General features: G+C 35.1%; 1 protein-coding gene across 1 annotated transcript in view; it reads left to right on the forward strand.

The window, feature by feature from the left end:
* Nucleotides 1-660: 660 nt before the first annotated feature.
* Nucleotides 661-25422, forward strand: part of LOC101707070 (uncharacterized) — a 123437-nt gene continuing 98675 nt past the window's right edge. Inside the window, 5 exon segments of the mRNA XM_087180891.1 lie at nt 661-748; nt 2634-4155; nt 4157-4872; nt 10443-10634; nt 20408-20575. Coding sequence (XP_087037017.1) covers nt 691-748; nt 2634-4155; nt 4157-4872; nt 10443-10634; nt 20408-20575 — 2656 coding nt within the window. The 5' untranslated portion in view covers nt 661-690.

A 25422-nucleotide genomic window follows, 5' to 3' on the forward strand; every position in this document is an offset into this window, starting at 1 on the left:
CAGGTAAGAGGACTGCCTTCTCCCTGATACTTTCTCTGTCACTTTCCACTACCTAAGGCATTAACAAGGAATACAACCCTTCATATTACTATTAATGCAAAGATTAGTCTTTTTAGAAAGATTTGCCAACTCTGCCAGTGTGTGAATTTAATCTTATAATATTTAATTACATGTGTACAATGACAGTGTAGTGAAGAAAAGCCATCTCCTTACCACATTTAACTTAGCAAGGCTACAAATTCTGTGACAGGGTACTTAGGTCAACTTCACAAAAAATTACTATTAGGATAATAGTCTGTATAAGGAAAAGAAATGTTTCTATTAAGATGAGAAAAAATGGAATACAAAATATTAATCAAGTAACACAATTTTACAACTTGTATCCTAAAAGTCTGCAAATTTGTGTGTACATGTACATATATGCATGTACCTATGTATGTGTGTTGAATGTTCATATGGTATGTAGCAATGCACTAAATAGGAAAGAAATTAATAGGAAGAGAAAATACAATTATGACAATAAAATGGGTGAGTACTGTGGAGAAACCAGGTAAATATACTATGGTAAATTGTTACCAAGTGAGTTGAGGAAGTCAGTAATTTGATTAAATAGAAATTATACATAGAAAATAACTTCAAATTTGATGCTTTCAAAGGGCAGTAAAACCTGAAGACCCACAGCTTCCCAAAATGAGGAGGAAAAGAAGAAAAGCCTACAAAAAATGGAAAATCATGAATACTACAGTATGTAAGTCCAATTTAATACTTTGTAAAGTATGTATAAAATAAACTACCACCATGTCTACTTTATTCATCATAGGGATGGCTATAAAAGTAAGAAGATAAATCCACACAATGATTTTGAAGTTTGACTTATTATTATTGTGTGTATACTTCTGCATTAATTTTTAAAATATGTAGCATACATAGTGAAAATTTAAATAAAAACATTTACACAAACATATGCCATTAAGAACCCCATTCTCAAAATCTGCCATCAGTGCATTATAGTTCTATCTTCTCCCTCACAGACATTACACTGTAGTCAATTGAAAGGGACTATAAAATGTAAAATTATAAAATTGGAAGGGGCTATAGACTGAACTGTTCTTGGCAGGAAGGTGTTATTTTAAGAATAAATTGTAATCTGCTCCAGAAGACAGTCCATCAGTCTGTACACTGTTATCATGTGCACACACTATTATAAATGGGCTTTAGAGAGATATGTCTCCATATCTTTTCTCCCATGATTCCTACATTACAGCTCTCAGATTGCAACCAAGCCCACTGGAAATTATTTCAGTACCTGCCAAGAGAGAATCCCTTCCTCCGGACTAGAAAAGGGACAAATAGGAATGGTCAGATTCTTCATGTAACTTCAGTATGCTTGTTTTTCTTTTTTTTTTTTCTGTTAAATAAAATTTATTAATTTACTCTTTATATTTATTTATACAATTATAAATATTTATATAAAATAAATAAGTATATATAAAATCATGTTAAATTAGTAGCATATTTAAGAAGCACTATAAATAATAATTTCTAGGTTTTCATCATCTTACTAAAAATATTCTTTTGGACTTCTACTTCACCAATTTCTATGACATTATTAATTACTTGTTGCTCGTTCTTCCTTTTTCTTTTTTTTTTTTTGGTACCGGGGATCGAACTCGGGTCCTTGTTTCTTTGAGATGTAGTTTAAAATAGAATATGAGCTCTTTGTTTGTTTTCCACAAGATCTGATGCTTCATGCTTAGTCTCACAACTTTCTCATAGTAAAATATTTCAGCTATATAAAGCCAAGGAGCACAGGCCACAAAGCGATAGTCCTTGGGCCAAAACCCGCCCCTACGTACATTGCCCCTTCATCAAAACAGGGCTTTAGAAATTTGAGCTAATCCTTAGAAAGGAGCGGATTTCAGGCTCCAGCACCAGACTCTAGTTCTAGAGCCAGACCCTACCTCCATCTTGGAAAATGAAAGGATGTGGCAATACTAGGATCACTTCTTACACAACAGCTTGGTTGGAGCTGAATAATAGAGAATGTGTAAAGCAGCCTGCATTGCTTGCTGATAACACCTGCCTGTATGCCACAGCATTTATACTCATGAAGCTGTCCTGAAGAAGCCTGGGACAAAGTCCACTACCAGACCTGCTTGAAAGGCCGTTCAGAAGCTGTCTTAGTTCCCTTCCATCCTGTTTATTCTTTTTTGGTGCTACTATTTTAAATTATATGGGGTTCAACATAGCTTGTAGTATAACTCCATGTTCAAATACCTGATCAGCACAACTTGATCTTTATCATGAAGTTGCATTTAAAATTTACTTGTGTACACGTCTTTTGAAATTTTCATTTCACCTACTTTTGGAAGTTGTTCTTTTTAGTAAAGCTTAATTAAATCCTTATTCCCTAAAACTATATGTTAGTCTGCACTCTAAGAGAATCAATAATTTTAAATAAGATATTTATTATAAAGGAATTTTGGGGGAAAATACCTTAACAAACTAAAATGAATTAAAAATTATTACCTAAAATACAAAGAATATTACAAAAAAGATGAAATTACATTTCATCTTAGAATTTGGAACATCTGTTCTCTAAGAGACATAGAATTTTTTTTCTTCCTCTCTAGGTTCATCTCAGCCTTCTGGTCATGCATGCCAACAAAATAGAAAAGATGTTGAAAAGGAAGTCAAAGGAGACACCTCAAAGGCTGTGTTTCACCAGACTGGGGCATTAGGGAAATCTAAGGAAAATGGAGGTGAACAGATGTCCGCATTTGTGAATGGGAAGCAGAATTCCTCTTTTCTTCCAAAAGCTGAGAAACAGTTTCCATCTGACAGCAAAATACATAGGGGGAAAGAAAATGATGATCCTCCTTTGACTGTCTCTCATCAGCTAAATGAAATCTTACCAGCAGTCATATTTAATGACTGTGAAGAATTATCAGAAAAAATTACTCTACAGGATTTCCCAAGGACAGTAGAAGGCTTTAAACCAGAAAAAGGTAATTTTATTACAGAAGTGAAATGTGGGGCTTTCAATGTACAAGCAGAAATCAAGAAAAACATTTTCTGTAAAACAGGTACAAAATTCTCAACAAAAAGATGCCCAGCATGTTACCGGTTGTTTCCCACTTGGCACATTAGGAAATGCTGCACAACCAAAAGACACTTTCCTAAATGCGTTAATAAATTGGCAGAAGAATTAAAATCTGAGGTGCCATCTAAATACAAAGGAGAAGTTGCCAGAATAGAGAGCCCCTCACTGAAAGTAAACATTGTAGGAAAAGAAATTAAAGTTACATACATGAGTAAGAAACAGAATATATTAATTAACATAACTCATCCAAAAAGAAGGAGAAAAATAAACAAACAGAGAAACATTCCATCCAACTACACCACAGAAGAATCTTCCAGGCCTCCTTCACAGTCTGGTGCTAAGCACCCTGGAAAATGTACCCTTGAAAATAAGAATCAAATTGCAGATTGTATGCATGTCTCCTCTCCTAATGTTTTCACTCCCCAGATGGAGAACTCTGACATATCTGTGGCTTCTCTAACTTCACCTCTTAAGAGAGATAAAAATAAGCCCAACTCACTGTCATCAGGCTCAGATGGTTCTGAGGGAGAATCTGCCATCTCTCGGCAGAAGGTCTTTCAAATTAGTCAGTGTTCCCACCAAAAGTCGCATTTCCCTACAGCTGAAATTATTCCCATAAACATTTGTCCTACTTCATGTCATACCCTATAGACCACAAGTTTAAGTAATACAGATGTAAATAAAATGTCTTTTGAGGATCCTACGGAGGAGGATAGAGAGAGAAAAACCAAGTTTGATGTCTCAGGAAGTATCACAACAGACTCAAATATACAGCAGAGCACAGAAGGAAATCATTTGTTAAGTATCATTTCAGACATTGTTCACATTCAAGAAGGCTCAGAGTCTGACTTTTGCTCTTGGTCTTCTCTAAGCACACATCTCGAAGGAGAAAAGGCAGCCAATGCTGACTGCAAAGTCAGCAGAACTCCACCTGCAGAAGACTGTGAGAACTCAAATGTTTTATCTTTCCCTTCCAGTCAAAGTGCTTTGAAGCCTTCTACCTCATTTAGTCCATCTCACTGGGCCGCCAGACATTTAGAGACTAAAAAGACCCCCTTTTAACCACTGTGCTGAGTTTGTGATAGACCATGAGAAAGACCATGGTGATATAACTGACAGAGACATTAGCAAAGTCATTTTACCTGATGACTCTTATGAAGACACACAGCACTTAGTGGAAAGGAAGAGTGCCCAGAGTCCAGCACTCAGACCTGTACCTTGCAGCAGCCTAGATGCTGGGAGCCCACTCCATGGTATTAGCCATAAACCTCTAAAAATGTGCCAATCAGAGGCCCAGGCAAATCCCCCTGACATGGGAGCCCCCAGCCAAACAAAAGGGCCAGTTGTGACCTTCATATCAAATGAACTAGAGAGAAAACTAATTACTCAAAATGATAAAGACAGCACAGTTGATTCTAATTGTACCCTGGGAATGAGAAACCCTACAGAGTCACCTGGTTCTGTGGGAAATGATAAAAAAGCCAAATGTCAGGTATCAGTGGAAAAGAATGTATGTCACAGAGATTCTGAAGACCTGTCCAGTAAGATTTTCAATGAAGTCTGTTTTCAAATGGACTTTCCATTAAACACTGCTGAGTCCAACTCTGCAGTGCCTGCTACTGATGAGCTGTTTCTTATTGAGAAAATGCTACCCAGGGATGCAGACCAGTATGGTAACCAAGATGAAAAGACCCTTGGACCAACCAGTTCTCCACAGGAGCCAGCAGAATACCAACAGAGTGCACCATTAAGGCCAAATTCTGAAGGAGGTGAGAATAAATATGACTCAAAGGGTAATTGCTATCACCAAATAGACATTTTGCTGTCTCCTCAGAAGCTGAAGGCTTTCAAAGGTATGGTGGGCTATACAGATTATTTAACTGTCAATATTTTTATACGTTTGAACCTTAAAAAGTCTTAAAATAAGGATTTTTTTATTGCTTGGGATTTTTTTCTTTATTGCTGAAGATATATTGAGTATTTTAGAATTAGATGAATATGAGCAAGCATATATCAGCCTGCTTCTTTATGTTACCACCCACTCCACCCATAAATAGTGCATAGCAAAATCACCAAGGCTGCAGTTTAATATAAAGTAAAAAAATCAATTTCTCTTTAAAAGGTTGATGAATTGCCAAATCAATTTTGTAGGAAACGTTAGCCTTGTGCCACTCTTAAATAATCCACCATTTTTTTCCTTCTTGCAAGCTAAGCATGTTTCAAAGAATGGGAAGAATATGTTTGTAATCAAATGTGTTTTTGAACCTTGCTGTGGTGTTGCAGAAACATGGTTATGTGTGTCCCAGGGGGCTGTGTGGAATAGTAATTGAAGCAAAGGACAAAAAACAGAAACAACCATGGCTAATCCTGACTGAGGCATCTACAGGGCCTTTGGCCTGCAGCTGACCTCTGACCTTCCTTGCGGGTTGGTTGGCCCTGCTCAAACCATTGATAGAACCCAGAAGCTCTCCAGACTGAAGAACACTGAGGATGGAAACTCTTTTCTCAGTACAAATGTCTCTGTTTTCCAGCCTTGGATTAGTAAAGTATCATTTCGGTCAATTCATACAAGGCCTTTGTTTTTCTTAGTGAGTCCAAATTATTTTAGAATTAATGTTAGAACTATCTCATATTGTAAATTAAAATGCATCTTGAATGAGCAAAAATGCCTTCCCAAGTGCTAGTAACTTTCCCAACTTGCTCAGAAATGAAATTTGGAATGATGAAACTTAGCAGAGAAGCTACCTCTTCTTTATTGTTTTAGTTCTAAATCTTTAATGAAAAAATTTATGAGTAAGAGCAAAGATTAATTGTTCAACATTTATTTAAAATTTAAAAGAAATAAAATACAACTTAATCTATTACATAAATATTGATACAAAATGTGAAATCTGCTTTATAAAAAGTAAATGCCCTAAAACAGTACAAAAACATATGAACATGTTCATATGAACATGCTAAAGCGAAGACCATTCATCAAAGTGACTGCTTCCTAATGCCTATATACCTTACATCAGTGACTTTAATTCCAATATCTGCTACAGTACACAGTTACTTAGAAATGCAAGGGAACTGATAACAAGAGTGCTCATGCCTTCTGGAGGAGATATATGCTTACCTGGATGAACATCTTCCTCAGGAGGGCTCTCTTAGCACAGAGGCATGCTCTTCTTTGTACTCCCTTTCCCAACAAGACACACTTCCTTATGATGATTGGTAATTCAAACCAGAATCCAGCCACAGCTGAGATTACATTTCAGTAAACTTTGAAATTGTCCTATTTGTTAAACAATTCCAGCCACTTATTCCCTGTGTTTCTCTGGTTCATCAAAAGGCTATTCCTAGAGCTGACCCCTTTAAACTTTTACTCCTCTTCAAGCCCTTGATCTGTATGTTTCAGCCACATTGACCAGGTTACAGCCTTTCAGCCAACATCCTGTCTCGGACCCCTTTCACAGGCTCCACTCTCTGTACCAGTCATTCCCTAAATGCCCACAGGTTCATGTCTTTTCAAAAATTTTGCTCATGTAGCACACTCGGTAGGACCTCCTTAAATTAAAAAAATTTCAATCTGAGCTGTCCTTGTGGCAACCAGATAAATCCTTTTCCATTTTTTCCTTTTATATGTGCTGTGATTCATTGTTTTTTTATGTTGTCTTCTCTCATTAGGATGTGGGCTTCATGAGGGTATGAATTTTTCCTTTTTTTATCATTATTACTACTGCAGCACCAGACAATCCTGTCCTGTACTCAGATGCTCAATGAATATTTGTTGAATAGAAGCAGGGAAGTCATATCAGTTTTGTGTTTTGCCCTGTTCACATACCAACGCACACAAAAATAAACACGAAAACAGAAGAGATCTAGAATAGCAAAAGCAATTCTAGGCAACAAAGACATGACATGGGGTATTACAATCCCCAACTTGAAACTATATATTATTGTCACTATAATATTAATATCTCATGTCAGGATGGTGCAAACTTTTAAGAGCATAGATTGCTTGGAAGAACTTGAATACCTTTGGACCTTTTGACTGGCAGTTATAAATTTGATATAGGCACAAACTTATACTTACCTTTTCCAAGAGTTCCACTAACTCTTAATAGTCTATCCAAGTACCTTAGGTTAAGATTCTCAGACAGGACTGCTGAATCTCATGATTATGTAGTGCCTTCCACCGTGTGTGTACATTTAGGATTTAACTGGATTAAAGGTCACAGTCTGGACTGTCTATAGGCATCAGATAAACAATGTCAATGAGTAAAGCAGGTTGCATGTGGGAACATGTGGAGTGCTGGTAAACTGGAGAGAGTATGTCCTGAAGGAATGAATAGTCAGTCCAGCTCAGCCAGGCCTTCTGACTTTTCAAGATAGCTGGATGCCTGAATTTTTAAAAATATAGGAATCTCCCGACTATAAAATTTGAAGGACACAATGCATACTAAACAATATGTGACCTCTAAACTAGATAACAAGGAGAGATGGTTGTGAGTGTGTGACAGGAGGTGACAGAGCCAGTGTGGTGTATTGGATGCCAGTCTGAACCTTGACGAACTCAGTGCTGAGTTCTTCCTCTCCAGAGAAAGCTGTGTGTTTTGGGAGAAAAAAGGTGTTTGCTCAGGGATTGAGTCCTTCAGCCGTGCATGGACTGAAATATATCTGTAAGATCTATGCCAAAGACCTAGGAATTCTATATCATAAAAAGTTTTTAATGAGGAAACCAAAACTAGGCCACCCAGAGAAAATGAAAGATAATGAGAAGGATTAGGTGATATTTTATATGGCACAGAATTACCTATAATAAACTAGCCTTTCATATGTAATATGACACAAAATTTCCATGAAATCCATAAGGTATTTTATTCCCCTAAACTTTAAAAAAAAAAAAAAGAGTGATTCCAAGAAACCATACCAAGGCAGAAAGGAATAGAAATATGAGGAAGTTTGAGATCCCAAGCTTTGCACTAAGCACTAGAAATAAAAAGATGAATAGAAAATTGTTCCTTTTCTTATAAGAGACTATGACTGTTGGAGATCATTTCCAACAAGCTGACATATGGTGAAACTGGGAGCTTCCTGTTCACGTGTATTTCTCGGTACAGGCACAAGATGAGGGTCCCAGGAGAGCAGTGAGTGTGCTTTCCTACAGCAAGATCCTTCCAGATCCACCTCTTCTCTGTCTTCCCCTTCCCTTCCTCTGCTTCCCCTGGCTTTGAATGTGGCAGCCTTCCACTCTTCCACTCACACTCGGTGTCTCAACCATTCATGGTGCTACATCACAAAATATCAATGACTGGGTAATTTTTTCAAGAGAACAAACTTGTTTCTTGTAGTTCTGGAGGCTGAGAAGTTCAAGATCAAGGTGCCTGGTGAGTCTCCTTGTTGCTACCAAGATGCAGTTTGTTGCTGTTATGTCCTCCCATGACAGAAGGCAGAGGAGCACAAGGAATTACCTGGTCCTCTCCAGCACGTCTAAAAGATGTTAGTCCCATTCATGAGGTCAAGGCCCTTGAGACTAACTCATTTCCTAAAAGCCCAACCTCTTAGTAGCATCACATTTCAATCTCAGGTTGCAACATAAGAATTTTGGAGGGACACCTATATTAAAAACAAAGCCCTTGGTTCTTTTTTTTTTCCCATACCCCTGCACTCCCAATGATGAATGTCATTATTATATACCTAAAATATATCAATAAACTTAATGAATAAAAAAAAGAAAAAGAAAGAAAGAAAAACCATCACAAAGTGAAAAAAAAGCCCTTGGTAAAATGTGTTTATTTATTTATTTATTTATATTTTAATGAATTAACAGGTTGTTTCAATAAAGTGACAGTGTTATTTTCCCAACCATTAACACACAGCCAATTTTCATCTGACACAGTTCCCCAGGCGCATAAGACTTCTTTGCTCCACTAGTTTCTAAAAAGAATTGTCATTTAATGCAAAATGTTTGACACTGGAAAATTCTTCCCTCTCATGAATGCCTTCATGGCCAACCTAGACTCTCAATGTCAACAAATGGGGAAAGCAGAACAGCTTTAGAAAAAATCGCCAGAGGTCAGTGCTATGGGATTTTTAAAAAGTTCCACTGCTCTGTAAAATCTCATAAAACAAAAGTTATCTTGTTCATCATCATGGCCCTGATTACCAGCACGGTGGAAATTAGAATGAAGAAAGTGAGCACTAAATATGATAGGATGGATGTTGTTTTGCTGTTATCTTTTTGTTTCCCAAGAAATGGGTAAGAATCAAAAATAGAGTCATAGAAAATTAGAGAAACTGGGTAACACTTCTTCCCCCTCACCACTCATTTAGCCCTGACAAGTGAATTTAAATTGTTATACAAATTTTTATTAATAATTACATATAAAATGAAGCATATAGTTTATCAAAGATGTACCCACTTATTTAAATAGTTTTCAGAATAAATTTTGATATAAATGAATTCGATTTTTCAAAAAATCAAATTGTAAAAGCTCATTTGATGCTAGGAGTAGAATAAAAATAAAAGATAAGGGTTGACCTCTTTTTAAACCTGTTACTTATAACATCAAGTAAAATCTTAACCAATATTTGTCTACCAAATTACATGTTAAGTATTATTTGTTGTCCTATTGGAGTTTTCTTTTTCTTTTACTTCTTTCAGTCATTTTTTAAGGTTTGATTGCATTGCAGTTATTTATTTGTAATTTTCTTTCTTGTAACAATACACTACAGTAACCCCTGTGATGACAGAGGAAACGGTTCAAAACTATATAAAGTTTTTCAAGTCATTATTAATTCAAATATCAAATGAGCAAAACCTTCACATATTTTTGCATTTTTTTCTTTTCATCATTTTGAATCAAGACATGCAACAGAAAAAGTCTCATAAAATTTGTGTACTTGTGATCATTAGAATTCAAACCGTAAGTACTAGAGTTCAACAGAAAACTCATTATCGTGGATAGTAATTGGATTCATTTAAGTAATAATATCATCTTATTTAAAATTTAGCATATATATTTAGCAATTTACTGGTATTGTTTCCCTTTCCAGTAACTGACATAGCAAAAAACCTACTGCTAGTACCCAAGGAATACTGTTGAATGGAACCCACCTGAGGCAATGCTTGGTGATCCCTCCTTTTCCTATATACATTTATTTTAGGGAACCTCCTCTATTTTCTCTCACTCCCTCTCAATAATGCAAGTTTACTGTCTCTTTTTCTAAATAAATGCAAGTTCAGCAAGTAAATCACGAATAAATCAAATATAATTATTTTCTGATCTGTGATTTCTGTTTCGAGTGAACGTTTCATTCTCTATCTTCATGTATTTAATGTCATTTTATCTAGATCAGAATTTGGAAATCAATAGCCTCCGAAAGTTGTCTCAGGAATTGGCTGTAAGAGATGAAAGAGTCAGTGATGGTTCCCAGAAAGATGCAATAGACCAGTGGGCCAGGAGGAGGCAGCAACTCAAGGACAGGAAAAGATGCAGCTCAGCAGGAGGGAGCTCATTCACCAGCACTATCTCTGAAGGATCCAGTGAGTAGACAATCAGCTTCTTTCCCTAAACCACAACAAAGGCAGCAGTTTATCAATCCTAACCACATCCCTCCCTTATATCTCCAGAACACAGACTCTGTTGACTGAAAGTGGCAATGTAGAAACAGAAGCTTTTATGTGAAAGATATTTTTGGAATAATCAACTCTTTTTACCATTAAACAACTGATACTTGGTAAATTACCTTCAAGAAAACTCAACTGCCTGCAAAGGTTCTTTCTTTTCAGGTCATAGCTAACTGTATTTAACTATAGGGTTTTTTAATTGGGTTAAATTTGTGTTCTACTTCAATTTGTGTTGGTTTGCCAAAATATGTATAATCTAAAACAATAAGATAAACATGTTTCTCTCATTTTAACATTTTTGAAATAAGGAAGTATCTCTAAATAGGTTTGTATTTTAGTGAAATAGTATTTCTCTTGTTATTGAATTTTTGTTATTAAACCAGCATTATACCTGGTCAGTGGCAACTGGCAATGAAAGATAGGTTATCACTGAAGAAATCTAATGAAAATATAAATTAAGAATAATACTTTTAAAAAACAGAGGGCATTCATACATTTAATACACATCACCATTCATCTGGATCTAAGATTCTAATAGCTAAAGTTGTTAAAAGATACTTAGCAGCTAATAGACATTTGCAGTTTGCATATTATTTATAAAACAAATGAGTTTAGAAAAAAACACTCACACCAAAATCTGAGTGTGCTTCACTTTAAAAAAGGAAAGGGAAAGACAGATTGCGATGCAAAGAAAGTCTTTATAAAAAGACAATCGTGAGTTTCCTAGGTTGAATCCTACAGACAAGTTGATGGCATGACACAGGAACAATTTATGAAGGTAGTAGTGTAACATAGGTGAGGGGTTGAAAGGGGTTGTAAATATGTGGGCAAAGATTATAAGTAAATTAAATAATTTATCGTATTGTCACCAACATGTCATACTTATATCATGTGAACAATGAAGAATGCCATTTAAATGCTCTGTTTTGTCCCGATAATTTTCATTCTTGCCCCGTGGTTAATGTCTAATTCTTCCAGTTCTTCCTATTGGCAGCAAGGACCCTGCATCTGAAATTTTAAATGTTCATGTTCACATATACTACCATATAGGGTTGATTCATTATCCTCTTATTGTTCATATACTCTTGAAATACCTCCTTGGAAAATATATACTCTTCTTAGGTTAGACTCCAAATAGAATAATCCCACTACTTCACATTTTGTTCTAATGTTCATTTCTTTCCATTCCTATTCCACTGTCCCTTAATCAGGTGTGGAGTTTATATATTTTAGAATTTAGTATATATATATTTTAAAATATCTTAATAGTATATATTTCATTAATTTTTCCTCATCATTGTTTTTGTACTAATTACTTCTAATATTTATTTTTCTACTTGCTATACTAATCTTTTGATGACTTTTTTCAGGGAAATTCTGTGGGAAGTAAATTCTAGTTTTAATTTATGGAGAAAACCGGTTCTTTTTGTTCAGTAACCAGTGGTGGGATGGGAGTTTAAATTCAATATGTCCCTCACAATTTGTGTCATTAATCCAATGTTATTTCTGGTTGCGTTTACAGTTTTTTATGATTGTTTTTCCAAAATTGTTTCTATGTACTTCAGTGTGTGTATTTTACATATTGCTCCTTGTTTGACAACTATATATGTTTGAATTATATCTTTCTTCAACTCTCATAAATTTTCAGATACTCTGTTTTCAAATATTTTATTTCCTTTCTCCTCTTTTCTATATCCTGTTGCCATTCCTTTTAGATAAACATTTAAACTTTTGGATCTTTGCCCGCTATGCCTCAACTTTTCCTTTGTGCTTTCCATCTTTTCATCTCTTTCTGCTATATCCTGAGAGAATTCCTCAGTATAATCATTCAGCTCAACAGTCCATTCACCTCTCATCTAAGTCCTTCTTGTTCTGTAGCTTGTTTTCAGCCTTTTCGTTAATTTCAACAGCTTCATTTTTAAATTTAAAAAAATCTAACGGTTCTTTTTTTAAAAATTGTTGTCAATTTTATTTCTTCTGGAATGCTATTTTATATAAAGCTTTACTTAATTTCTCTATCAAATATTTTCTCTAATATAATATTTCATATTTTATGAGTTAGTTTTCTTTCTTTTATGATGTAGATTTTCCCAAATAGTTTATGAATGTTTGATGGGGTACTGTGTTAGTGAGCTTTCTACCTCTGTGACAAAATATCTAAGAAAAATCAACTTGAGAGGAGAAAAGATCAATTTTGAGTCATGGTTCCAGGGTTCTCACTCCCATCACTTCGGACTTACAGCAAGGCAAAAAAATCAGGGTGAAGAACGTGTGGTAAAACAAAGCTGCTCATCTCATGGGAGAAGGCAAGCAAATATAGAGAGGAAAGGGCCTGAATCCCAATAGATATTTCAATGGCTTGTCCCCAGTGACCCAACTTCCTCCAACTAGTCCCCTCCTTCTTAAAGCTCTATTGTCTCCAGCAGTGCCATCAGCTGGGAACCAAGCATTCCACATTGGCCTCTGGGGGACGTGTAAGCTCCACACCATAGCAGGTACTCACTCTGACTCATTCTCTAGTCTCCTAATGGCTGCCTCCTATTGAACAATCTACATGGTCAGCTGGGAAGCATTCTGTATAATTTTGCTTTATGTAATGTAAGAATTCTTTGAGTTGCAATAAGCAACTTAGTTCTGGCAAAGAATATTCCATATCCCATCTGGCTGACTTCTATTCTAAATCTAACATTTTCACATACACATTTTTTTCTGGGCTGAAGGTAGGTGCAATCATTACTGCTACTTGACTTATGCTGGAACTCAAAGTGGGGAATTACCTTGCTATTTCTGCTATGATACCCCAATTTATCACTCTCTTATTTGCACCTAGAGCCTTTCTAGCCCCATATTCTCATTGTTTGGGTGTGTGGCATTCTTGCTGATGTTCACACACAATTCTGCATCAAAACATTCACAAATATACTCTCTGTTGTGGTTTTACCTCATGATTTAAAGGGTGATTCTCAATTTCAGGAATTATCCAAGAATTCCCTTCTTGTTTCTAAACTCATTCATAGATCTTACAGCAAATACTTTCCTACATAATACATGTGCTCCCACACACTCTATATCTCCTCTCTGGTATTTATTGCTTTGTACTTTGAAATTCCTCTTCATTATACATAAAATTTCAGCTGCAGGTCCCACTTCTAAATATGTGTAATTGAACTTATCACAGTGCTCATAAAATAAAAGACCCTGCAAGAATTAGGACATATTCACAAAGAAATTTTCTAGCATTTCTATCACAATAAGAGACTATAGTCTGCACTTTCTCTGAGGCTTTAACACTGTCACTAAAAATAACTTCAATTACTCTATCCACATTTTATAAATACTGTTTTCATTAAATTCTCCTCAAATTACTCATTTGGGGCTGCTATCCTTTCCATGCTATAACCTCATGATGCACTTGTTCTCTACTTTCTGATACTGTTGAATGCCACTTCATCAAATATCATCAGCACAACCTATTGTTAATATCAAGTGTTTATTGCCTGCAGAAATAAGGGAGGACATTCCCTAAACAGTGTTTTGGTAGTGTCTCCCTTCCTGAGGGAAAAGGCAAAATCAGATTTTATTAAGAATTAGAAATTTGATAAAAGGCAGGTCTTTCAATATGAGAATTTGTTTAGAATTTGGTAAGGGCCATGATCTAATAGTTTAGAAATGAGAAAAATTGCAAAGTAAGAATTTTGATTGTTTCAAAAATCAAAAGAAATAAACTATTGGTTGTTTCTCTTGAAAATCCTATGGATTTTTGGAAATTTCTATAATTAATGATAAGTTATTTGCTAGGTCAATTTTCTGGAAGAGTAAAATTGTGCTAAGACTGTAGGACAAGGTCATATTAATTAAGAAAGGAAGCCTTATGGTAGTAGATAGTTTTGGTCCTTAGTGTCCACATTGTAAAAAAAAAAAAGCAGAAGCTGTGTTTTCAATGTACTGTACTCTAATCGTCCCTACACAAATATTTGAAATTTCTTTAAGTTAGATGGCCCCAAACTGGATTTGATCTTGACAGCTATTAATACTTTTCTTGGCTTTTCAAGATGGCAATCTTTGAATATTTAGTTTCTTTTCTGTAAGAATACAAATCTTGTATTATACATGTAAATTATACATCAATTGTCACTGATCCTGTACTTCTAGGTCCCTTAAAGAATATACTCATACAAAAGCAAAAGTGAGAAATATAAGATTTCCTGAACACATCAAAGGAGAAGGTTTATACCCCATGGCAAACAACCTGAAATTTCCTTTAGATATCACTCTGCTTCAAAGGTGTATGTGTGGCCTTGTAGCCATACGAGGGGTCTCTTATATAATATCACTTTCTCATAACACCCATATTCATTGGCTTCTATACTGAATTTTTTCTTGGACTTCAAAATTGTTCCCTTTCAAAGTACAGAGAAATTCAACTGCAGTTCATACCACTAAATCTGTGTAATCAAAATTATCAAAGTGCTCATCAATCAATCAACATCACAGTAATCAGCATCTACCCATCTCAAAAAGAGAGTAACACAAAAATTGTGCATGTTTATGGAATACTATGTGATGTTTTGAAATATGTATATACTATGTAATGCTTAAGTTGGCTTAAACAAATCTATATCCACAAACATCTATCATTTCTTTTGGAGAAAACATTCAAAATCTTTTCTTCTGGCTTTTAAAAACATACAATTCTTAGGGTTAATCTTAGCCACCCATTCAATACCACACCAAAATTCTTTTCTTCTCACAAAACTAAGAAATTAGACTAAATGGAAATTGTTTAGTTTGATTAACTATAGATGATCTTCCTGCATCATAGTGAATGGGGCCAAATCTTTCTAGTTCACAGCATCCATCAGCAATCTGGATTCTCAGTACAAGTCTATGTCAGTACAAATCATCCCTTATTTTATGGACAAATCCTTCACTAGTAGTGCTCTTAAGAATTCATGCCTTCTCTGCATTTCTCAGAAAAAGAAACAATCACAGGTGAGCTGGGTTCAGCTCACACTGGCTCACGAAAGCTAACTGTGCACATTTTTCTAACACTGCAGTTCAACAGCAGTGGGTTGGTGGCTTGAAATTCACCCTGGTGGGAGTATTTATACAATGGAAACTGGCAAATACTGCAAATAAGGTTGCTTTTTTTTTTCCTTATGGAGAGTTAGTTAAAACACTGAGCAGTAGCATTCACTTGAAATAATACAGGAATCAGCTGTGTAACTTGTACAAATTCAAATTTTATGCCAAAATAGCACAATTATTAAAAAAACCACAATTATTTTCATTAAAACGATTGTGTTTTCTTCTGGGTGAATTTTGTTTTGAAAGAAAACTTACTCTAGTATTTGTTTCACATTAGACACAAGAGAATTGAACTTCCTGCCATTTCTATTTTTTAGTTTATCCAAGCTACTTGCACACTGGAGATATGTTTTATTTCTTCGGAAACTTTTCAGTAGAGACTGCAGTTCACTAAGAGCTTCTAGGACTAGCATTGTTTAATGTTTGGTTTAAATTTTATCTCACTTATAGAGTCAGAATATGCTACTAATCCATGACTTAAAACCTGACAGCTTTATTGAGCATCATTACAGCTGGCGTTTTTCACTCTGTTAATCTCACTCATCTCTGACTTCCTACATAATAACTGGAAAAGACATTAGGAGAGACATATTTATGTGTGTGGACACAGTTGATCAATCCATCTAGGCTGTGAGGAATGCTGACTAAGGCACACTAGGTAAATAACTTGAAGGCTGTAAATAGAATTGGGAAGGGCCTGCAAAATAGAGCTCTGATTTTTATAATCTAGAATGGCTCCTGTATCACAAACAGATGTGGAAGAATTTGGATAATCATATGAGGATAATTGGTAGCAATTCCCTGATTTCATTCACCTGTTAAAATTGTATTGAAAAAGTCTTTTCCAAATATTAGTTGGTACTGAGAAAGGGGTGGGGGAGGGAAGGAAGGAAGGAAGGAAGGAAGGAAGAGAGGGAGGGAGGGAGGGAGGGAGGGAGGGAGGGAGGTAAGGCAGCCAGGAGGGGGGCGGGGGGAGAAAAGGAAAGAAAGAAAAGCGAAAGAACTCCAATTTCTAATACTAAGAACAATTATGATGTGCTTACTTTGTGCCAGGCATTATTCTAAACTAGTTATGATTTATTAGCTTGTTAATTCTCTTAGTAACATTATGAGTTAAGTACTACATTTTTTTCATTTTAGTTAATGAGCTTTCTGAGGTATAGAAGGGGTGAGTGACTTGTGCAGCATCACTTAGCAGTAATTAGTGGTCGAGGTGGGTTTCAAACTAGGACACCTGCTCGGAGTCCATAGTCTTAAGGATGACACATCACTGCAGCGGGTTGGTCCATACAGTTATAACCCTGGAAAATTCTAAACAGGGTCTCACTTCTTTATACCACCTATTAATTATCTTCTAATAATACAGTAGAATTAAAAGAGGTATAAAAATACCTAAAGAGAAGGGAGGAAGGAGATGAAAAAATGACTGAGATAGGTTATGTACATGTACCAACTACCCACAAAAATGTTATCATTATGTACTGCAAACATGTACTGACAAAAAAATAAAAACTGAAAAAAAAGAATGCCTAAACACCAGGAACTGGGCTGTTCGTTTTGTCTTTTTTAACCTAATGTAAAAAACTAAGAATCAAAAGGAAATATTTTAATTCTTCCTGAACAAAAGATTTCAAATTCAATTCAATAAAATCCAGCATATTTAAGATGCATTGTGTTTTAAAGTTCATTTATTAAAAGACTGATCTAGTAAAACTAATTTTGGTGGCAAAATTTTTGTGACAAAGACATATTTGGGGTTGTGGTCTGTTTGGCTCAAGGTTTCACAGGGACAGATGTTGAGAAATCGAGCAGCTAAGTTTGCTGCAGGTGTGTGACTGGCTGCTTCATTGGATTTAGCGCAAGTTTTATATCTCAGTTTATGTAAGAGTGTGTTGATTAGCTCTGTCTTGGTAAATGAATGAATAGAGAACTGCTCATCCACATAATCAAATCTGGTTGTAAATAAATAAGTGAGCTATTTTAACAGTCTCATGCACACTGATAAAAACAAATATCACTATAATTTAATGTCCCACCCTCAGACCTTTACATGATAGGGAGATGATTGCATATCCAACATGTGCAGCTATTGCTGAGGAAAAACAGAATAGTGATAAATCAGTGGACCTAGAAATCTGTGTAAGTTACAGTCATAAATATTAAAATGTTGCTGAATTTGTAAGGCCAAGCACATAGGAAATAAATCAAAGAGAGAGATGCTTTAGTACTATAAAATTCTTCACAGTTTCTGTAACTTTAGCAAGTACTAAAGTTATACAAAAAAGCTTTGATTCAGCCTTAGAGCTTAGGTTAATAAATTATCATAATTTTTAGTTTCTTTTTCCTATCTTTTCAAATTAAGTGGTCATTCTCAAATTTATGCAATAAATGAAAGCAAAAAGTTCTTAAAGGATTTTAAAATGTGGTATATAGGACAAAGTATCCTAAAGCATGATTTCTATTAGTATATTCTAAAGTTTTCATAAATTTTATTCCAATAAAAATGTATCCCGTAAAATTTTCAAATCATTTACACTCTAACTTTATCATTATATAATATTCCAATGTGTCATCCCCCTTTATTTTGTACACAAAATAATTTATTTACTCAATCAATATGACCTATCTTTCAAGTAAAGGCTTAATATTCCTTAACTAAAATGTGTGGGACTTGAAATATTTTCAATTTTGGATGTTTTTGGATTTGGAAATATTTACATATATATCATGTGATATCTTGGAAGTGTGATTCAAGTCCAAACACAAAATTTATTTATGTTTCACATACATATAGCCTGAAGGTAATTTTATAGAATATTTTTATTGTACCGATGTCTTGACTGTGTCATCTCTCATGATCTGAGGTGTGGAAACTTCCATTTGTAGTGTCATGTTCATACTCAAAAAGCTTCATATCATACATTTCAGTTTTCATATCTTCAGAATAAGGATACTTAACCTACACCTACTTCCCCATTCGACGCCATCTGTCCATCTCGTGTTAGTCTGTCTTTTTCCCACCTCAACCTCCCATAGAAAGCTTACCCACTCAACAAGGCTGAATCTAATATATTCTCCCTTAACCTACACTCCCTACAGCCAGAGTCATTCTCTTCCTCCTCTAAATTCTCTTAGTTTCTCATGAGTTCCTGTCTCACTCATCTTTCTACCCCCATTGTACACAAATTTATACCTTGTTCATGAGAAAACATTTATTTCAATTTAACTTAATGAATGAATGTACCTGAAACCACATAAACTGTCAATGACCAGTGCAATAGTATTCAGAGCACAAAATAATTATTTTTAAAAAACCGTGAGACCATCACTTAAGATATTTGAGTTTGAAAAAAAAGATATTTCAGGTTTGTTCTTGACTGTCTGCAAGAGTCTATGCTCTTGCAGATGTTGTCGGCATACCACCCAGGACATTTTCTACGCAAGTCACATAAATCTATGAGCTAGAAATCTCGTAAGTTTATCAATCAATAAATGGACAGGACAATATCTAATACTTAACCTTTTGAGGATGCTACTAAGAAAGCAAGATGAGGCAAGATGAGAATGATTAGAAATTATTTTCTAGAGAAAAATCAATGCAAACAGAAAACACATTCTTCCTGGGTCTTCCTGTTACTGACAGACTATAGCCCAAGTCTCCATGGGCACTGACAGATGGAAGGAAGGGTGGAAGGAGAGGATTTTACCTAGAATTTTTCAGAGAAAGGATCAGAGTAACTGCAGCATGTGAGAAAAAAGCTAAAAGAGAAAATAAAATGTTCTTTTTTTCCTTAAGAAATATTACTGGGTCTCCAAACCCTAATGTCTTTGTGGTATTTGAGAAACAAAAACAAATGAAATTATAATTTGCTATGAAAGGGTGCTTCTTGATTCTGCCCTTTTGAAAGACTGAAAGGTTTGGGGCATGACTTTATTCAATAAACTTCCTAAACAGGCCTCAAAGATACAAATGTAATCTTATTTCTTTTACTGGCACAGTCTTTCACACTACCCAAGACACTCTCACATGCACAAAAAATCCTTAATTGCTATGAAGGAACTGGCAGATAAAACTTTACATACTTCCTTGTATGCTTTTCTCTTTGCATAAGATCATAGTGAGTTTCCTGTATTTTTTTTTGCAGTGCCTTTTTCAAACAGGAAGATAGTAGTTTTTTGTTGTTGTTTTAAATTTGGTAATCCTTTTTCTTACTCGTGGTATTTTGAAAGGTACTCTAAAAGGTAGTTCCTAGTCTTGTATGCTTTCATCTTGACCCCTAAGCACTAACACATGGGTCTTAAAAACAAACATTTCTCCCCATACTTTTCTTTGACAAAAGGATTTATAGTGCCACTTCTAGTGCATAGTCACTCATGCCATAGGCTCTAAAATAGTACTTGTTTTGACTTACGATATTTTGGGACTGTGTAAGTTCTTCCCAAGAGAACTGTCCAGCATACTTGGCTACCTGTTTTCAAGGATAACACTCTTCATCAGTGTAGACTGTCTGCATTTCAGCTCTTTTCTCTCGTGGACACCAGTCACTCGGATCTTCTTTCTTGCCCGTGCATAATTTGTGTTATCATTTTTTGCTCCTCAGTCACCTCGGATGATGGACGTTCTGTAGATTTTGGCTTTCGAGTTGATATTGAAGAAAAAGGATTCTACACAGAGAACTTTCATTCAGCAGCATGGGTTTTCAGAGGAGACAATGGGAATCCTGAAGACAGTCCCCGATGTCTTAGTAAAAAACCACAACCAGTAGCTGGTAAGGACATTACAAATATAGTAAGACAGCTGTGTGTTAGAGATCCTGTAGCTAGACTCCAGGCAAGATTGTTTTTAAAAAATTAACTTTATTGGTACATTTTAGGTACACATTGTGATCACATTCATCATTGAGAATTTGTACCGGTACGTGATATATCTTAGTTTTTGTTTTTTTCCCATTCCGCTTCCCTCTCTTCCACCCCTCCACCCCTCCATATTTACCAAGTCAGATTCATCCCATTCTCTTAGTCTCCATTACATTGATTTCTGTTCTGATCTTTATAATTTCCTTCTTGTATGAGCTTTGGGTTTTTCTTGCTCTTCTTTTTCTAACAGTTTGAGGTTTAGCATTAGGTTGTTTTTTCAATATGGCTATTCACTGCTATGAATTTCCCTCATAGGACTGCTTCCATTGTGTCTCATGAATTCTGGTATATTGTATTGGCACTGTCATTTAATTGCAGAAACTAATTTCTTCTTTAATTTCCTCTGTGACCCATTGGTTGTTCAGGTGGGTGTTATTCAATTTCCATTTGTTTATGCAGTTCTTATGGTTTCTTTTGCTATTTGTCTCCAATTTTGTCACACTATGATCTGCTAGTATACAGGGGCTAACTTCAGTTTCTTTGCATTTACTTAGGCATGTTCTATTAGCTAGCATGTGGTCTATTTTGGAGAATGACCCACGTGCAGCTGAGAAGAATGTATGTTCTGATTTTGTGGGGCAGAACACTCTGTAGACAACTGTTAAGTCCATTGGTTCAAGAGTTTGGTTCAGTCCTAGTGTTTCATTATTGACTTTTTGTCTAGTTGATCTATTTGTGACAGTGGGATATTGAGGTCTTCCACTACTATTGTATTAGGGTTTATTTGATTTTTCATGTCCATTAATATTTGTTTTATATAGTTGGGTGCATTAGTATTTAGTGTATATATTTATGATTGTCATCTCTTCCTCTTGGATTTCTCCCTTTACAAGAATGTAGTGTCCTTCTTCATCTCTTAATCAGTGTTGGTTTGAGATCTACTTGATCTGCAAAGAGGATAGCTACTCCTGCTTTTTTTCAGGTTCTCGTCACATGGAGTATTCCCTTTGGATTACTCCCTTTACAAGGATGTAGTGACCTTCATTGTCTCTCTTAACTAGTCTTGGTTTGAAATCCACTTTGTCTCCATATAGGATAGCTACCCCTGCTTTCTTTTGGGTTCCTGTCACATGGAGTATTGTTTTTCATCCTTTCACTTTCAATCTATAAATTTTTTTGAATTAAGTGTATTTCTTGTGTGCATCATATTTCTGGATCTTGCTTCTTGATCCATTCTGCCAGTCTGTTTCTTTTGATTGGTGAATTGAGACCATTAACATTGATGGTTATAACTGATATATATTGACTTATCCTTGTCATGATCTTTTCCTGTTGTTGGATTTTTTTTTCCCTCCCTTTGCATTTAGTTTTTTAAAATTTTCCTGATGGATTCATTCTGCTGGGCTGCATGGAGTTGTGGCCCTCATTGTCATTTCCTAGGATATTGTTTAAAAATTTTTGGAGTGCTGGTTTGGTACTCATGAATTCCTAAGTTGTTCTTGGCCGTGAAAGTATCTAATTTCCCCATTGATTTTGAAAGATAATTTTGCAGGATACAACAGTATGGATTGGAAGTTATTTTCTTTTAGAGTTTGAAATACTTCACTCCAGGCTCTCCTTGACTTGTGGATTTGTGCTGAGAAGTCTGCTGTGATTCTGATGGGCTTCCCTTTGTATGTGATTTTTTTCTTTTCTCTAACTGCTTTTAATATTTTGTTCTTGTGTTGGATTTCTGGAATCTTGATTATTATTCCAGGCAAGATCCTGAAGTTGCCAAACTTGAATCCTGGGTGGAGAGTTTGGGGAAATATATATATTTCTTGATATTTTGAGAGAATATGAAACAATTAAAATCAAACTTATCTTAAGAGCTTATTCAAACAGAATAATTATTCCAAAGTTGGAAAAAATCTTGAAATAGGCAGAGAATAGTTCATTTTCATCCTCTGGTAAAAAATACCCATCAATTTAAAAAATATATCAAAGAATATAAAGAAGTAACAAATTACACTTTATTATCCCAACTACTATAGATACTAGTTTTTGTTTTTGCATTCTTTTTATTACATGTGCTTCTACTTCTGTTTTTAAAATAGATATGAAATATGAGCTAGGCAGGGTGGTGCATGCCTGTAACCCCAGCACTCTGGGAAGCTGAGGCAGGAATATTGCAAGTTCCAGTCCAGCCTGGGTAACATAGTGACTGAAGGAAACTCTATCTCAAAATGAAGAAAATGTTTTAGGGAAGTAGCTCAGTGAGAAAGCCCTTATGCTCTCTCTTATCATTAAGATCATAGTGAGTTTTCTGTTTTTTGCATTGCCTTCTTCAAACACAAAGATAGTAGTTTTTTTTGGTTTTTTTGGTTGTTTAATTTGGTAATTCTTTTACTTACCTGTGGTATTATGTAAGGGACTCTAAAAGGTAATTCCAGTACCACATACTTAAAAAAAGACAAACATATATCTCATGGTATCATGTATTTATTTTGATATATATGATCTTACAGCCTCCTCTTCACATTTAATAATTATGCTTTCATTTAATAAGTATGATGCTTTATGCAGATCTAACATTCTAATATTAATGCTCCATGACATTTTATGAAATGAATTTTTATGAATTGAAATGAATCAGTCATCACATACTTGCTTACTACAATAATAGCTTATGATTTTTAAAAAGTTTACATGTGAATTACAAGCTTCAGCATGTAAAATAAATATTATTTCACTCCAAACTTTGCTGAAAAAATTTAAAATGTAGAGCCTTTGTGAGTTTTTGCTTTATTGGTATAAATAACTTTGATAAATAAATAATTTAATTCAAAAAGCAAAGATTCAGGTTGAAAATCATATCTTAAAGTAATTATACAATCATGCATTTAATAAGCATCATGCTTGCTATGGTGAAGCCACTAGGGGGAGTTGCTAAAGAGACACAGAGAGAAGAGAGTTTTAAAAGTATGTCAGGTTCTATAAAATGGAACACAATACTTTCAAAACAGGCATCAAAATGTGCTGCTTCATCTTACTGACACATAAATAAGATGTAATTATTATATATAATGTTATTTGTTTTATCTGTAGAGTAAAATTAAGACTTTCTGAATTTTTTCCTGATTGATTACAAAATCAAACAATGGAGTGCTATAATGAGCACTGTAATGCTATGATGAGCATATATTTATATGAATCTATATGAGTTCTTATGCACATGCATAAAAGAATATGAGGCTTTTATTTTCACACATTAAGAAATTTTGTATTAGTCAGCTTCCTTGTGGCTGAGACCCAGTACCAGGCATTCACAATTTAACGGAGGACAGGTTTAATTTGGCTCATGGTTTCAGGGGGTTTCACCCATGGTGGCTGGCTCCAAGAGAGGATATCATGACGTAAGAGCATGGTGGAGCAAAGCTGCTCAGTTCATGGTGGCCAGGAAGCAGAACAGGGGAACAGTACCAGAGAGGAAGTAGGGAAGGATCATATAGAGTACCAAGTCCACACCTCTGGAACCACACCCAGGAGTGTGTTTTACTTATCGTCTAGGCTTTTCTTAATTCAAGAAGACAACATACCAGAATTAATACAATACTTATTTACATAAATATCGTAAAATAAACAAGTTAAATAGCCCTTCATTGAAAAGTAAGCACGGGGGGCTCTGGATACAAAATTTAAAGTATTCAGATAGGAGTTTGTGAAAACTCAAGATAGGTGGTAAGGCATTAAGTTCAGCAAAATGAATAAGCAATACAGATTTGTAGTACGACATTATACCTATAATCAGCAATAATCTGTAATACACTTAAAAATATAAGAAAGGAGACCTCATGCTGTGTTCTAACCAAAATAAAATAAAATTTTAAAAATAAAACAAATCAGAACAGCAAAAGATAGATGGTGCTCTGTGAATAGCTGTAAAAACAACAAAAAATTCTATATTTAACTTTTACTTAAGTAATGGAGTAGAGCAGTTGCGGCAAACCTATGGCACACGTATTGTTTTTTGTTTGGTTTTGGTTTGGTTTTTTTTGTTTTGGTGCCGGGGATCGAACTCAGATCCTTCCACTTGCGCAGCAGGTGGCAAAACCACTGAGCCAAATCCCTGGCTGTTTTTCTTTTAAGACAAAAGATGTTAATTATGAGGTGGTTTTTGTAAATTAAAACCTCAGTAGTTTTAATTGCAGTGTTGACACTTTGTGACAAATAAGTGGATTTGGGGTTTCAGTTTTGTGTCCAAAATGTTTGCCATCACTGGTATAGGGAAAGAACATTAGGCTGAAAGTAAGATTCTTAGGGTCAGGATCTTAATACCTTAAAAGTTGGAGAAATAGGCAAACAAAATCTTGTATCACTCATATTCTGGAGCTACATGAAAATGTTAGGATATATTCAAATGTTGAGTTGAGTTGTGATATATTTATGGAAATATATGCCCTTCATTTGAATTTTTACATCCAACAACATGATTCTCAGGAAATGTTATCTAGGGGGATAAATTACTTGATGATGCATCCACATAGTCTCTGAAACAACAATGACATTCAATTGTGACTTTACAGCAGCTGTGTGGCACTTATAGATTATCCACTAGACAGTTGCAAGGGAACTAGGACTATAAATCTTAAAATATAAGAAAATTGTCTGCAGAATGGGAGGGGAAGCAGTTAGAAAACATTCTGATTGCCTCTTCTCCCACAGGAGAGCTCTGCAGTTGAGTTCACCATTTAAAGACTTTATTAAATTGTTCATTCTT

This window comes from Heterocephalus glaber, unplaced genomic scaffold (genome assembly GCF_053883595.1).
Source record: "Heterocephalus glaber isolate CG9 unplaced genomic scaffold, H.glaber_assembly_v1.0 deba00001465, whole genome shotgun sequence".
In the NCBI taxonomy this organism is placed as follows: Eukaryota; Metazoa; Chordata; class Mammalia; order Rodentia; family Bathyergidae; genus Heterocephalus; species Heterocephalus glaber.